Below are 15,634 nucleotides of genomic sequence, written 5' to 3'. Positions count from 1 at the left end.
AATCGATTTAAAGAGCCCTTTATATCGATATAAAGGGTGTTGTAGTGTGGACGGGTACAGTGTTAAATCGATTTAACGCTGTTTAAATCGATTTAAACGCATAGTGTAGACCAGGCCAAAGACTCCAAAATAAGAATTTAGGTGGCGGTAATGTTTATGTTGCATATGGCTGATCAGAATCCAGTTCTTTATTTCTTAACATATATTATTTATATTGTTGTAGTGCCTAGGAGTGCCTCAGTCATGGACCATGACTCCACTGTGCTAGGAACTCTTCAAACACCGAATAAAAAGATAGTCCTTCCCCCAAAGAGTTTACCACCTGGCCCTGTAGTGCTAACTAGTAAAAATGTTTGTCACGTCAATAAAAGAATCAGGTAATATGACTCTAAGGATCTGTCTACACTGGGAAAATGTCAAACTAGTTTTAAAATAGGTTGAACTAAACTGATTGGGTAAACTGGTAACAGCTTTAGTTTCAGCCTGGTTTTAAATGATCTAAGGTGGCCTGACCCTGTCTTACAGAACCAGTAATAATCTTAAAACGAGTTGAGTGAATCATGCCACCTTAAAGAGAGTCTTCACTACAGTTCTGTCCAGTTTTGAAACTGGTTTAGTTGACCTGATTTTAAAACCACTTAGAAAATTTTCCCAGTATAAATAGGCCCAAACACACAGAAGGGGCAGATACTTGAATAAAAGGTGCCTTTTTTTTTTTCCAAAGTCACTTTTCTGACTTCAAGTGTACTACCTGCTTGAAAAGACCTATTTTAGATATGTTCCTTCAGTGAAAGTGAAAAGAAATAGCAGACATTAACACCACAGGTTAGAAAACAGAGTTAATATTTCACCAGATGGTATGAGAGAAGTTTAAAAAATCTGGTGACTCAGATGATGGAGCAGTGATCTCCCAAAATGTTTAGACTTTGTGAGCGAAATACTTAAGCTGTCTAAAGGGATGATTTAATTACTGTGTGTATTCTATCGGGCAAATGATTTTTGTATTTTGTTTCTGAATTAAAAGAGCTATAAATAACTGGTGGACATTTTTATGGACTGTGAAGTATGTTCAAGCTTAGGATTCTGCATGAGGAACTTCAGGCTCTAACAATGCCACTCATTCATAAGGCATCTCAGGGCAGTTTCAGGTCTGCCACCAAAATTATTGTTGTGTCTCCTACAGATTCATGGGTGTGGGGAGAAGGCCAAAGCACAAGCTCGGCAGAGAATTAGCAGAGAAGGAATTCTCTACGCTGGGAGTGGATCAAAAGACAAGTCACTGGACCCAGCAAAAAGAGCTCATCTCCAGAGGCGCCTGGATAAAAAACTTAATGAATTGACCAGCCAGAGAAAAAGCAAAAAGAAAGACAAAGAAAAATGAGGGATTTGCTCTCACTAAAGTCTGAATGCCATTATGTTTTCCTTTGGGGACTGATATTCTGGCTGAACACACAGGGATGTGAAAAGCCAATGGAGACCTTAAATCTATGACCTTTGTAAACTGGGTTCTTATTATGCTGAAGACAGAAAAAGGACCTTTTAGTTTGGAAGTGTGTAAACCTTAGAGCTGCTCTGTGACTGTATGATGTGCTACAAAATAAAGATCAGTCAAGACCAATCTAAAATGCACTGCTGATAAGGGTGGGGTAGTGGAGGAGGAAAGGCGATTTGCTTTGTTTGGCACATGGTAATGTATACGGAGAGGATGCACAGAATTACAATAAAGAATGGTTTGAAACACCTTAAGCAGTAAGCTGTCATTGTGACATTTCATTGTGATACTATAATAAGAAGTTAAATGTCCAGGGGGTATGAAATGAGGACCTCATAACCAGTGGGGTGGGAACAACTTAACAGCCTCAGGTGACTATGCATTAAGGAAACAATAGAATAAAAATAGTATAACCAATTCAGTTTCTCCAGCCCAGAAATCTCACTTGTGTACTGAAGAACAAACAAGATTTTTGAGTCAGAATGAACTGAAATTTTCCAGGTTTCAGGGTAGCAGCCGTGTTAGTCTGTATCCTCCACAAGAACAGGAGTACTTGTGGCACCTTAGAGACTTAACAAATTTATTTCAGCATAAGCTTTCGTGAACTACAGCTCACTTCTTCGGATGCACAGAATGGAACACACAGACAGGAGATATTCTATGTATGTATAAATATCTCCTGTCTGTGTGTTCCATTCTATGCATCCAAAGAAGTGAGCTGTAGCTCACGAAAGCTCATGCTGAAATAAATTTGTTAGTCTCTAAGGTGCCACAAGTACTCCTGAAATTTTCCAGGTCACTCAACTGGGTCTTTTGTGCTAACCAGTGTGAAAAGGCAGACGGGACAAGAGTCTTCCATCTCTGAATGGTAAACATTTTAGCTACCACATGTCTCCCTCTGCTAAACATTTTAAATGAACTGGAATATGATCAGGCATATTCCAAAACCTTGACCACAAGGTGGAGTTTGAGTGAACCAATGGCAACTTAACAGACCACTTCTATAACTGAGAGGACACAGTGCCCCAAAAATGCTTGGTGTGTGCCGTGTCTAGGAAGCACTGCAGTTCCTACTCCTTGGCTCACTTCAGTACTAGTGTGTAGTAGATATTGACCCAGTTTAGGATTTGGGGTGTATTTGGAGGACAGAATGATGGTTAGATAAATATCTATCTTGAAGGAAACATCATAAAATATCTGCACTTTTTTCCCCCTTATCTCTTTGTACTTCAGAAGTGGAGAGGGACCACGTTGGACTCTAAGGGTGAAATTCACCTTTGGGCAGAAAATCAGCGCATGGCCAGAACACTTCTCAAGTCCTGTCTATATGGCTTAGTGATACAAAAAACTTTGTGCATGCCTTCTGGGTTGGGGGGATTTTGCCCCCAAAGAGTAAAGATTAGGGGTCAGTTACATCTGAGAAGCCAGAGTTTCTTAATTAAGCTTCAGTAGGGAACACAAAGGGTTCTGTGGCCACCTGGTTTTAAAGGCTGTAGGAAATAGAGAATCTCCAAAAACTTGGAATGAGGAGAATCAGAAACACATTTTTTCACCTTCTGAATGGACCAAATCTGAGACGCACAGTCCAGAAGGAGAGGCGGCAGGAAGCCATAGACCATGCCAAGAAGGAGGTGTAACATGAAGTCAGGCCAGTGCAAAACTCTCAAACTTCCCCCAGACAAAGTGTGTGTAGCCAGAGCAAGGGTTGATCAGATATACCCCTAATCTCTTCAGAAAGTGCCTTAAAAGAATGCTGCAGTTAACCACAAAAAAAGTGAATTTGAAAAAAAAAAGATGGAAAAACCTTAATTTTCAGAGTGTAGGATTCAACATTAAAATGCAAACAACAGCCACCAAATGTTGGAAATGCTTAGCTAAGGTCACCCAACCGAGCTTCACTCTGGTCCTGTTCTACCACCAGGCTCCTATCTTCCTTCCCTTCAAACCGTCTCTTTACAATGTGGTCTTTGGGGGCTGAAGAATTTTTTTCAAAGGTTTTTGGTTGATAAAATCTCCATGTTCCTAAGGGCTATGAGAAGTCGTCTTCCCACCTGAAAAGAGTTTCTGGGTTTCCAGGCTCTCTCCCAGTGGACAGGAAGGCCATTGAGTTTGCTTATACTCCAGCAAGTAAAGCAATGTTGCAATCTTACCTAAGCTGCCTCCTGTTTGCTTCAGGGAGGCAGCAGGGGAATCTTCGCATAGGGCTTTATTCAACGAAGTGGTGAGCACTGCCATCCCCAGTGGAGTCAATAGAACAGAGGTTCTCAAAATGTGGTCCATGGACCACCACTGGTCCGCGAGTTCCATTCAGGTGGTCCGTGGATAGTTCCCTCTAAGGTGTGCGCCTGGGCGGCCACACATGAGGATGAAGGGCCACTCACCTAATTTGTGGAGCTGTGCGGGCGTGGCTCCACAAATTAGGTGCCTGGACCCTGGAGAAGACGTATGTAAGATGAGGTGGTGGCCTTGCGGAGAACAGGGAGTAGGGGGGAGTGGGATGAGAAGAGGGAGTGGGGGAAATTTGGGGGTATGCAGGGCAGCGGAGGCCAGAGAAAGAGGCGACTTTCCCCAGCTCCAGGGCTGCGGCTGCCAGGGAGAGATGGCCCTCCTTCCCAGCCTCAGCTTGGGGGCTGCCACGGTGGGGAAGACCCCCCTCCTTCCCAGCCCCAGTTTGGGGGATGCTGTGGCGGGGGAGAGAGACTTCCTCCTTCCCAGTCCCAGCTCAGGGGCTGTTGCAGTGGGGGAGAGAGGGAGAGACCTTTCTCCTTCCCAGCCCCAGCCCGGGGGCTGCCATGGCAGGGGAGAGAGGGTACATCCATCGCATTAAAAAGATAAGACTCCTGGTATTAAACCGTGAGCTGTATGCTTTTGTTTGTAGAACAAAAAACGTTAATTATTATTAAGGTTTTTTAAATATAGTTGTTAGGATACAGATATTCAGGCCTGTTTGCAAAGGCCTATACTTTAAGAATTTAGGTGTATTCTTATCACTAAACTAGTTATAGAGGTATAAAAGAAAGAATCAAAATCACTGTCTGTCTGTGTAGGGGCCTTCTCTTACTGTGACAGTCAGGGGCCCTGTTCTCAGGCTAAGGCCTTCGCCTAAGTAGCAGAGGCCAGCCATAAACTGGGAAGTGTATGGTCACATCCTCACATTTCAAACTAGTCACACTGAAATAAGGTGTTATTGGGCTGTTAGGAATACAATCTGTCTGATATTCCTATCACCTCCAGAGAAAGGAAGAGCCTAGAAGATGTAAAAGGAAACTTAGTTTGATAGCATCCTGTCTGGCAAGAACTCACTTATCAATAGACACAGCTGAAAACCCTTATGTCTGTATAGATGTAGTTGTGAAATCCTCACTTCTGTATTGTTTTGTATGTTTATTTGCATGGTCTCTGTCTGGTTCTGTAATTGTTTCTGTTGCTGTATAATTAATTTTGTTGGTGTAAACCAATTAAGGTGGTGGAATATAATTGGTTAAATAACCATGTTACAGTAGCTAGGATTGGTTAGTTAAATTTCAGTAAAATGATTGTTTAAGGTATCACTAAGCAGAACTCAAGTTTTACTAGATAGTCTGCAGTCAATCAGGAAGTAAGTGGGGGAATGGGAACAGGGACTGAGGGTGGGGGAATTGGAATCATGTTTCGCTAAGGGGGGAAGAATGGGAACAAGGACACAGGCAAGGCTCTGTGGTGTCAGAGCTGGGAAGGGGGACACTGAGGAAGGAAACTGGAATCATGCTTGCTGGAAGTTCACCCCAATAAACATTGAATTGTTTGCATCTTCAGACTTCGGGTATTGTTGCTCTCTCTCTGTTCATGTGAGGAGGACAGGGAAGTGAGAGGGTGAAGGAATAAGCCCCCTAACAATAGTGCTTTTATCCAAAGCGCTTTACAATAGTTAGCTAATGGTACAAACAACGTTTGGAAAGATCATTAAGTGGTTCGCCAAGACCCTCGGCATTTTCAAGTGGTCTGCAAAAAAAAGCATTTGAGAACCACTGCAATAGAAGCTGAGGTTACTCGAGACATGAGAGAATGGGGCTCCAGTGGAGAAGCCATTTTTCTATGAAAGTGCATCTCATGTATTCAAACAGGAGGATGCTACTTCAGAGGAAGAAGAAAACCAATTTGGGCATGGGTCACTTTAAACATGGGACTGATTCCTTAAGCAACAATTTCTGCATAGCACATGGGATTTAAATACTATCTATGTTCAGAGAGACCCAGCACTTACCCTGTACGCAGCCACTTCCGAGCATTCCTAGTGCTCATGAATTCTGACAATGCCGGCTAGGGGGCCCAGAGGCGAAGTAGGAGGCCACCCATGTTGACTATTCCTTTCCAAAACACTAGTAAACTGTGCAATAATATAAACATTATAATAGTAAGCAACTACCCAGATGCAACCAGAGAGTAGAAACTAATATCCTTTTTGTCCTAATACGGAGTCATCCCTTCTCCCACAGAAATATTGACCCTCCTGTTGCCGCCATGATGTGCCTGCGTAAGCTCTGTGTGAAGCAGCTTGAAATTGTAACCTGTTATCAGGACAAAATTCAGAAACAAACGCACCTGAATCAATCTGAGTCACAGGGAGGGCAGCACAAACAGAGTCTCGCATCGGAGCGCACTCGTGAGGTTGCTAGAAGATCAGTGGTAACTCGGAGGTAGGCTAAGGCTTGGAGACCTGGGCCAAGTCTGTATCTCTAAAAATGGCCTGGTGTCAAGGTTCCATAAAATGTTCAAACAAGCCTAGCCATTGCCCCCTTTGGGGCCTGGGAGGCCCACTCCGTTTCAGGCATCTGGAAATAGCAAGGCTAATCTAACTTTTCTTTTGAAGTTTCCAGCCAGTGTCCTTGTGTCTGGCCTTTGGAAGCCCTGAGATTAGTTGCCATGACCACTTTGCTGCTGTGTACTGGCCTGGCTACTGTAATGGGCATTAGGGACACTCCCAATCACCACCAGTTGTCAGTATGGCTTCTGGCTATAAGATGAGATAAGTCAACAGTGTGAGAGGCAGTGTGGTCTAGTGGATGAGGTATGGGGGCTGAGAACAAGGGACCAGTTTGCTGGTGTTCTGATCTTGGCTCTGATGCTCTCTGTGGCTTTAATCAACCTTTCTGCCTCAAGTGTCTTCATCTGTGAAATGGGGACAGTAACACCCACCTGCCTCACCAGGCCACTGTGATTGCTAATTAGGTAGTGCTGATGAAGCACTACTCTGTTAAGTGCCAGGGTTCACCAGAATGTGCACCAGACCCATCAGCAGGTGAGCCCACTTTCCAGTGAGCCAAACTTTGAGCAAAATTTGCTGCACCACCAGCTCTTTCAGGTGAGTTTTCTGCAACATGACTAATGATCCTTCTCATCCTGCCATGAGAAACATTTGTACTGAAAAATGTCAAAATAGACCTTAAAGCTGACAACAGTGAGGAGTCAGAGAGGAAATAAAACATCCGGAACTGGATATTATTCAGAGAGAGAAGTATTGAAACACAAATGATTTCCCATGTGGCAAGGGTGTCAGATGCACTTGGTGCATGTGATAGACATCAGAATTTCTCCCGACACCTCCACTGAGCCTAGGGAAGGAGCACTGGCAAGTGGACAGATGCCCTTGGAAAGGAATTTCCCCTTTCAAAAAACATCTGCCTAAATTAAAAGATAAGCTCTAGCTTAGTCACAAGCTACTAGGCTCAAGGCAGCAACTGCTGGGTGAAAATCTATGGCTGGTGCTATGCAGACTGGGGCAGACTGTGTGGTAATAATGGTCTATTTGGGCCTTGAAATGTATGAATCTCTGCAGATATATAGAGACTCAGGAAAACAGCTGATGATGGAAATTCTATTTGCCTGAGGTAAGCATTGGTTAAATATTTTACCTGGAGCGTGGCAGCTCTGGAGTGGGCAGCAGATGGGATCCTCAACCCTTGCTACTGTGTTCAGGTCACTGGCTGCTGCCCTTGTTGGCAAGGGCGGAGTTTAAAATGTGACAGTGCCAATTGCACTCAGCACCCTGCTTCCTTCTGTGCCCACTCTCAGGAGGCAAAGGGAACAGGGCAGCTGAGTGCTGGGATTTGGAGCAGCAGCACAGGCCTTGTCTGTAACAACCTGTGCTGCAGTAACAGCCCTTGAATTAGTCCTCTCTACACCCGTTTGTTCCCAGCGTCCTTTGGGCTGGCACATTGATTTTCCAAATGGTTTGAATTGATCCTGTTTTAGTCTTGGCTGTTTCAAATCATTTGGGGCCAGCCTCTGTAAATCTGGAGTAACTGTTGATCTGGCCCTCGATCTGGATTTGGTGGTGTTGTGTAATAATCCGGAAAGTAGTTGCTACAGCAGGGGTCGGCAACCTGCGGCACACCTGCCAAAGGTGGCACGTGAGCTGATTTTTAATGGCACGCTGCTGCCAGTCAGGGTCCCAGCTGCCGGCCTGGATGGACGGAAGCTGGGCCGTCAGCGGGCTGAGCGGGGCCGGCAACCAGGACCCTGGCTGGCAGGGGCCGGCGAACAGTACCCCAGACCAACAGTGGGCTGAGTGGCTCAGCCTGCTACCGGTCTGGGGTTCCATCTGCCACCCACGCTGCCAGTCTGGCACACAAAACCTTTTATTGGCATGTGAAACCTCAAATTAGTGAAGACTTGGGACACCACTTCTCAAAGGTTGCCGACCCCTGTGCTACAGCAGTAGAATCATTCTTGTTCCTGTGTCCCAAGGAGGGAAATGTCTTAGAATTACACAGGGCAGAGCAAGCAGCCAGACTTGCTACGTGTCGCCTGCATTGCCGGTGGGATTCGTTTATACAGATTCCCATAAAAATATATATCGGGTGTTTGTTGGCGCTGTTGGTCTTATGCAAGGTGTGCTCATTGGAGCTGGAGGCTGCCTTCCAGTCCGCTGCCTCAAGTTTGTGGTTTGTGCTAACCTCAGAAAATTACCAGAGAACGAGCTGCAGGAAGGGTGCAGTGGTGCGTGGCCTGCCAGTGCGTCCAGAATTGGGGAGAAGAACTGAAAGCCTTTGGCTGCAGGAACAGAGGCCTCCTCCCAGTGAGTTAATTCAATGAGTGGCTCCACAGGTTGGGATCTGATTTGCGCATCTGCAGGGCTGGCACATTCCATCTTGCAGAGAGGGGAGAGATACATGCTGCAGGTGCATGTTGGAATGAGAATTCTACTCCGCTCTTGCTCTCTCCAGGGTTCTTTGGTTTGTCATCATTGTACAAGTTGACACCTCATCTTAGAATGACCCTTTCAGAGCACAAATCAATTGCATGCAATAATTTTCTCACAATAGCCACAACAAAGAGAATGGCTCAGCATCATTGCACTGCTGAAGTAACTCGTACAATGATGATTAATTATGATTATTTGTATTATAGTAGCACCTAGAGGCCCAACTGAGATCAGGGCCCCATTGAGCGAGGCACCATACAAACACACAGGAGGAGACAAATCCTGCCCTGAGGCTTACAATCTCAAATCTATGCCGTATGCATGGAGAAGAGCTTTTCAGACCATGTGCTCAATGTCAAGTCACACTCCCCTATTTAAAAAGTGGGGGGAGGGTCAATGGCCCTTTTCTCCCCACCCCCATCTCCAGTGCACACATGTTCAGTGCTTCCATTTCGTGGGTCTGGCTTGTTCGACCTTTGCATTCTATTTCTTGACTAGCCGCAGTCCAAGCAAAGCCATTCACTTCCAATCTTTCAGAGATCACTTTTTGTCCCGTCTATACGTTATGCCTGGTGATACTAAGTGGTTAGGCTGCAAGGAAGGTGGGTCACTTAGAGTCCAGATACCTCACTCCGTTACTGGATTAGAGCCAAATGTCTTTCCAACCACACAATTAGCAACAAAAACATAAAAGATTTTTGTGCCCTTGCACATTCCTTGTGTGGCCTTGGAACGTTTGAGTGGCACCCACAAATAAAGAAAAGGAGAAGTGGGAGCATGAATAGCTCAGGGATTTAGCAATAGGCTACAGAGCCAGAAGGTGGGATTAAGGCACTAGCTTCTGGAGTCACATGCTGAGACTGACGAAGTGGGTAATCACCCACGAAAGCTTATGCTCCAATACTTCTTTTAGTCTATAAGGTGCCACAGGACTCTTTGTCGCTTTTTACAGATCCAGACTAACACGGCTACCCCTCTGATGCTGAGATCAGAATCTCTTCTTTCCTTGAAAACTTATTCCTCGGCCTCACGGATGCAAAGAACAGCTTGAAACCATTAACCAAGTGTAACTGATGCCTGCCGGAGTCTACAGCCAGCCTGGAACAATAGCTCCAAGGTATGTGATCTACCCCATTCATCTGAACGCTGAAACCTGCTACCACACCGAAGAGGGGAGGGGCCGTGTTGGTTATGGCTAGGGCACCAGATGGCCTTAATTCAGCCTTGTGGAGCCAGGGCTAGATGAGAAGTGAGCAGTAGTGCCAGCCCTGAATGTTTAAAAACCATGCAACAGGCCCCCCAAAATCATGAGATGGAAAGAGTAATAAATAATATCAGGCTCTTTATCTTTAGCTAATATAGCGAACAAGGATGGCCAGAGGCGTAGCGAGCGCCCTCCTTACTCTCCGACCGGAGGGGGCCCCGCAAGGAAGGGGGCCCCTAAAAGTGGCAAAAAAAATGAATGCAACGGTGAAGATGGTGTCAATATTCGTGAAGCGTTTGTTGGTTTTCTTAATGTTCATGATACAACTGGCGAGGGCTTATTGGAAGCGTTTCTTGAAAAGGCAAACAACTTAGGAATAGACATTGCTGACATGAGAGGCCAAGCTTATGATAACGGCGCAAATATGAGAGGAAAGAATAAAGGAGTTCAAGCCCGCATGCTAGAAATAAATGACCGTGCCTTGTATGTACCATGTGGAGCTCACACTTGGAATCTTGTGATCTCAGACGCGGCAAAGTCATTGAAATATGCCGTTGACTTTTTCGGTAAGGGGCCCCGGACATATGTTCGGAGGGGGCCACGTTCTTTGTTGCTACAGCCCTGAGGATGGCTCTGGCTCATATGTGCCAGTCACTTCATCATCCTGAGACCTCATCTGTGAGCTGACCTGGGATAGGGCTGCTCATATAGAGTCTTGCTGGGAACTGGCAAGTGAAGATGACGAATCTCTCCCCTCTATCTGCAGAAAGACTCGCATACAGCACCTGTGCTGCCCATTTCCTTGGGATAGCCCCAGCCATCCATGTCACTCTCGAAGGATCTGCGAGGCCTTCTGGTTTACTACCCAAACTCACAATATGCTAGTAGGGCTTGTTGCTGTTGTCCTTAGGACTGGCTGAGAAATGGGAACTGCCAATGTGCTGCTCAGTAAATTGCACCATTCTTCCTAGCCCCTAACTGCCTCTGATCTGCAATACAGAGAACAAGCTGCTCTGTAGATCATTAGACCCAAACTAGTCTGCACAGCCTGGATCTGATCTGTGCTTCAGAGGGACACTCTCTCCCATCCACGAAGGAGACTTTTCTCTCTTTATATTCTCTACTGTAATCCTTTTGCAACCATTCTCCTTGACTGGAGGCTAGAACTAACCTGTAAGAATCCCATGCAGAGATGTGGCCTCCCTGGTCTCAGTGATGCACTTCAGTCTGCGAGGGCTTCTCCCACAAACCAGCTGGAGGCTTGTGTGTGTTCCTGGCAAGAGGAGCCTTGGATTGTGCCAACACTTTGGGGCATCCAAAAGGACTAAGGGTCTGTTTTACCAAGGAGCAGGGGCACCCCTGGTTCTCTGACCTCTGCTCCTTTCATCACTGATGGGAAGAGGCTGTTGCCTCTCCCTGTGCTGCTGAATTGCATGATAATTAATGCTGTGATGAGAGATGGGTGAACAGAGATGGGACCGAAGAGCATCCTGACTGTGTTCTGGTTTTACCCTGGCATCCAGGGTCTCTGTGTAACCTGCAGAGTTAACACAGGTGAGGATGCAGCACATGGTTTTTGGCCAACCGGTAAACTTGTCCTAGATGCTAGAGTCTGCTGCCCTGGGATTCAGAAGATGTTTAAGGACATGAACAATGTATGGGTAGAGTTTGGCTTGGATGAGCTCACTCTCGCACCTGTTTCTCCACCACCTTGGGCACCATGGGTCACCATTTACCCCAGGCAGTGTGGTGTAAAATGCTACCATTCTGGTTTGTGTGACCAAGTTGCTCCTCTACCTTGGTGGGTCCTGTGCTTATTGGCAGATTTGCTCACCTCAGTGATCTTCCTCACAGTCTGGGTCAACTTCTCCTGTGTCTGATCAGGAGTTGAGAGGTTTGGGGGGAACCCAGGCTTGCCCTCTACTCCGGGTTCCAGCCCAGGGCCCTGTGATTGCAGCTGTCTATAGTAACTCTGTAACAGCTGCATGACAGCACAACTCCCTGGGCTACTTTCCCCATGGCTCCTCAAAACACCTCTTTTATCCTCACCACAGGACCTTCCTCTGGTGTCTGATAACGCTTGTACTCCTTAGTCCATCAGCAGCTACAGCCTCTCACTCTCAGCTCCTTGCGCCTCTTACTCCCAGCTCCTCACACCACTTCCTCTCCTCTGGCTCCCCCCCGCCTGACTGGAGTGAGCTCCTTTTTAACCAGGTGCTGATTACCTGCCTGTGATTGGCTGCAGGTGTTTCTAATCAGCCTGTCTGCCTTAGCTGGTTCTAGCAGGTTCCTGATTACTCTAGTGCAGGCCCTGCTCTGGTCACTCAGGGAACAGAAAACTACTCATCCAGTGACCAGTATATTTGCCCTCTACCAGACTCCTGTACCCCACTGGTCTGGGTCTGTCACATTTGTTAACATTTTCCACCCACCTTGCACAGGTATGCGTGGCTACAGGCAGCAGAGAATCAAACCACTTGTCTCTAGGCCTGAAAATCATGGGCCAGATGCTCAGCTGGTCTAAAGTGCCACAGCCCCATTGAAGTCAATAATGCTACAGCAATTTACACCAGCGGAGATTCTGGCCCCATGAAGGTGAAGCCAAACCCCAGGCATGGGGCTTAGATAGCAAAGACTGACATTGCAGTGCCATGCCAGGGCAGATGGTCCTAGTAGAGCAGGAATAACTGGGCTTGTGACATACAGGAGGTCACACTAGATGATCTGATAGTCACTTTTGGCCTTAAATGCTCTGAATCCTCAGGGGAGGCTTTTCCAATGCCCTGCTGGTTGTCCAGGTGGGGGTTAAAGATCTTATAACACGTTAGGGGATATTCCCAATGTTCAGGCCAACATTCCTGCTCGCTTTATATCAGGCCTTATATCCAAGGCTCTGTCTGAGGTGGTGCTGAGGACACGCTGGCTTCTCTTTGCCTCCTGCCCTGCTAACTGTCTATTACTTAGTGAAGTGCTCCGAAATACTTCAAGAGAAAAGGATGCGATATCACCAGCCCTGTTCCATTCTCTGAGTACAAAAGATCAGAAGCGAGCTGCGAGACTACAATGCCACACCGTAAATCCAAGGAGAACATTAATTCCTTCCACACGGTTACTCTGTGAAGATAAAATATGCCAGCACCAGGAAATGGACAGACTTGCAGCAAAGTGGCTAAGGTTTCCTCTGGGCCTCCTGCCCAGCAGCCAGTTGGTTTTAATTCTGTCATTTACATTTTCCTAACAAATAGACAGAGAAGGCGGATCTGAAAAAGTCACCAGCTGCCACACTAAAATATATCAACTCTCTACACTCACTGCCTAGGCAGAGAGAGTCCTTGCAGATTCCTACTTTTGAGCGAAGGACCTCTCTCCTTCTGAATCTGCAGCCAGTTCTTATCTCTCTTTCCATGCATGGTGGCACCCATCATCCCATGGCGTCCTCTCCATTAAAGGAATTGTGGGGTCAGCAACAACTTGAAGCCACCATGGAGATAGAGGATTCAGTACCGCAAACAGTGGAAGCTGTTTTCTCAGCCTGGAATAGTCCCTGGTTTTCACTGTATTGGCAGTAAGCAAATACTGGCATTTTAGTTTCTCTGGGGTGTTTACCCATCTTTTCATAAAAGTGTCGGGTTACATTTTCAAAAGCACCTAAGTCCCATTTTCAGAAGTGGCAGGCACTTAGGAGCCTAAATCCCATTGGAAATGAATGGCATTTAGGCTCCTAAATGCTGAAGTCATTTTTGAAATGGGACTGGGGCACCCAAGTCACATAGGTGCTTTTGAAAACCTTACCACTGGTGTCTCCTCCTTGGTCTGTACTGCACAAGAAGGCATAGAATCCAGCTCCCTCTCTCTTCACCCTGGTCTACACTACAAGTTTAGGATGAATTTGGCAGCATTAGATCAATTTAACCCATCCACACGATGAAGACATTTTTGTCGACTTAAAGGGCTATTAAAATCGATTTCTGTACTTCTCCCCAACGAGGGGATTAGTGCTGAAATTGACGTCACTGGGTCAAATTTGGGGTAGTGTGGACGCAATTCGACGGTATTGGCCTCCAGGAGCTATCCCAGAGTGCTCCATTGTGTCTGCTCTGGACAGCACTTTGAACTCAGATGCACTAGCCAGATACACAGGAAAAGCCCTGGGAACTTTTGAATTTCATTTCCTGTTTGGCCAGCCTGGTGAACTCAGCAGCATAGGTGACCATGCAGTCCCCCCAGAAATGTTTCTACGCTCCTCCTATCCTCTCCATCCCTGAGATTATCGCAGATTAGAAGGTGAAAAAAATGCACTCGCAAGGACATGTTTTCTGAGTTCCCGCAGTCCTCCCGCACTGATAGGGCACAGCGTAATGCATGGAGGCATTCAGTGGCAGAGGCCAGGAAAGAATTGTTGTGTTTTCTCAACGGCAAAAGTATCATGCCTCACTAGTGATCCTGCCCGAGCCAGGTCACTGTGTCACATGCAGTCCGCGCTGTGTCAGCCTTGGGCGGGGGCATGACTGCTTTGTGAGCAGGAAGGCCATAGATATAAACATTGTATTAGGTAGCTTCTGTAGCTAGAGAAAACATTCCTGTGCATTCAGCAAAGTCTGTGGCAAAAAAAGAGAGACCCTGTAGTGTAGTGGTTATCACATTCACCTAATATTCAAAAGCCCCATAAGTTAGTGGTTATCATGTTCACCTAACATGCAAAATGTCCCCAGGCAGAAACAGGTCACTGTTCCTTTTTCCGACTCCTCTCCTGCATTTTTAGTCTTAGAACAGACCACGCTGTGAAATTTTACTTTGAATTATATAAATTATGAGTTAAATAATATGGAAGCTCTGTCTAAGTTATAGTCCAGGGTTCCTGACCTTTTCAGCTGCTCTGATAAATTAACATTTTTGTTAGGGGTGGGGGGAAATTTTCTTGAAGCCTTTTATAGGGACTAAATGCTATCTAGGACTCTGAAATAATCTTAACGTGGCCCATAGAGTGCAATCCCTCATTCCACAAATTGAACTGCTCCTTACTACTGTCCAGGCTTCATGAGCCAAGGGAGCAAAGGGTAGGCTGGTGTAGGTGCAACCATGCAGTGCTGACGGCTTGGGAGAGCAGACTGAGGCAGAAGCCTCCAGCTCGCATGATATTCCAGGCAGGATTGAATCTCCATGAGACAAAACTTAAAGAAGAGAATGACCTGGAGTCGCTCCCATTCAGTTCTGTAAGAAGAGGATAGCCATGTCTGTCCAGGCACCCCTGGTTGACCTCACTGAGATCTGCCAGCTAAGTGGGGCTGAGCAGGACCCTGGCTGGCAGGAGCCCGCTGCCAGTCTGGGGCTACATCTGCCGGCCCTGCTCAGCCCACTGCCTGCCTGGGGTTCCGATCATCCTGGCAGGCAGTGGGCTGAACGGGTCCGGCGGACGGGACCCTGGATAAAAGGTGTGAAACGATTGTCTGCTGTTGCTTTCATGGAAGGAGGGAGGGAGTGGGGCCTGACGCAGTGGCGTATTATCGCCTAGGCCTAGGGCGGCAAATTTGGAGGGGCAGCAAATCTGCTTGCGGCCCCTCCCCAACTGCACCCCTTCCCCAAATCCCCGGCCCGCCTTCTCCCCCAGGCACGCAACGCTTCCCTGCTTCCACCTCCCTCCCAGGCTTGCCGCACTGGGAGGGAGGGAGAAGCGAGTAGCAGCACTCGGAAGAGGCGGAGCAGACGTACACTGGGGCCTGCGGGCACGGGGAGTAACCCGGGGGGGGCCGGGAAC

The 15,634-nt window shown here is 46.8% G+C and overlaps 1 protein-coding gene across 2 annotated transcripts in view; it reads left to right on the top strand.

Annotated features, from left to right (window-relative positions):
• IGHMBP2 (immunoglobulin mu DNA binding protein 2) overlaps positions 1 to 1,746 on the top strand; it is a 100,399-nt gene extending 98,653 nt beyond the window's left edge. For both annotated transcript variants that reach the window (XM_032773114.2, XM_032773113.2), the window contains one exon: positions 1,184 to 1,746. In XM_032773114.2, coding sequence (XP_032629005.1) covers positions 1,184 to 1,381 — 198 coding nt within the window. In that variant the 3' untranslated portion in view covers positions 1,382 to 1,746. The remainder of the gene's footprint in view (positions 1 to 1,183) is intronic.
• The last annotated feature ends 13,888 nt before the right edge of the window (positions 1,747 to 15,634 follow it).

This window comes from Chelonoidis abingdonii, chromosome 4 (genome assembly GCF_003597395.2).
Source record: "Chelonoidis abingdonii isolate Lonesome George chromosome 4, CheloAbing_2.0, whole genome shotgun sequence".
Classification (NCBI taxonomy): Eukaryota; Metazoa; Chordata; order Testudines; family Testudinidae; genus Chelonoidis; species Chelonoidis abingdonii.
Note: the sequence above shows the minus strand (reverse complement) of the source record. Positions and strands in the feature narration are given on the sequence as shown.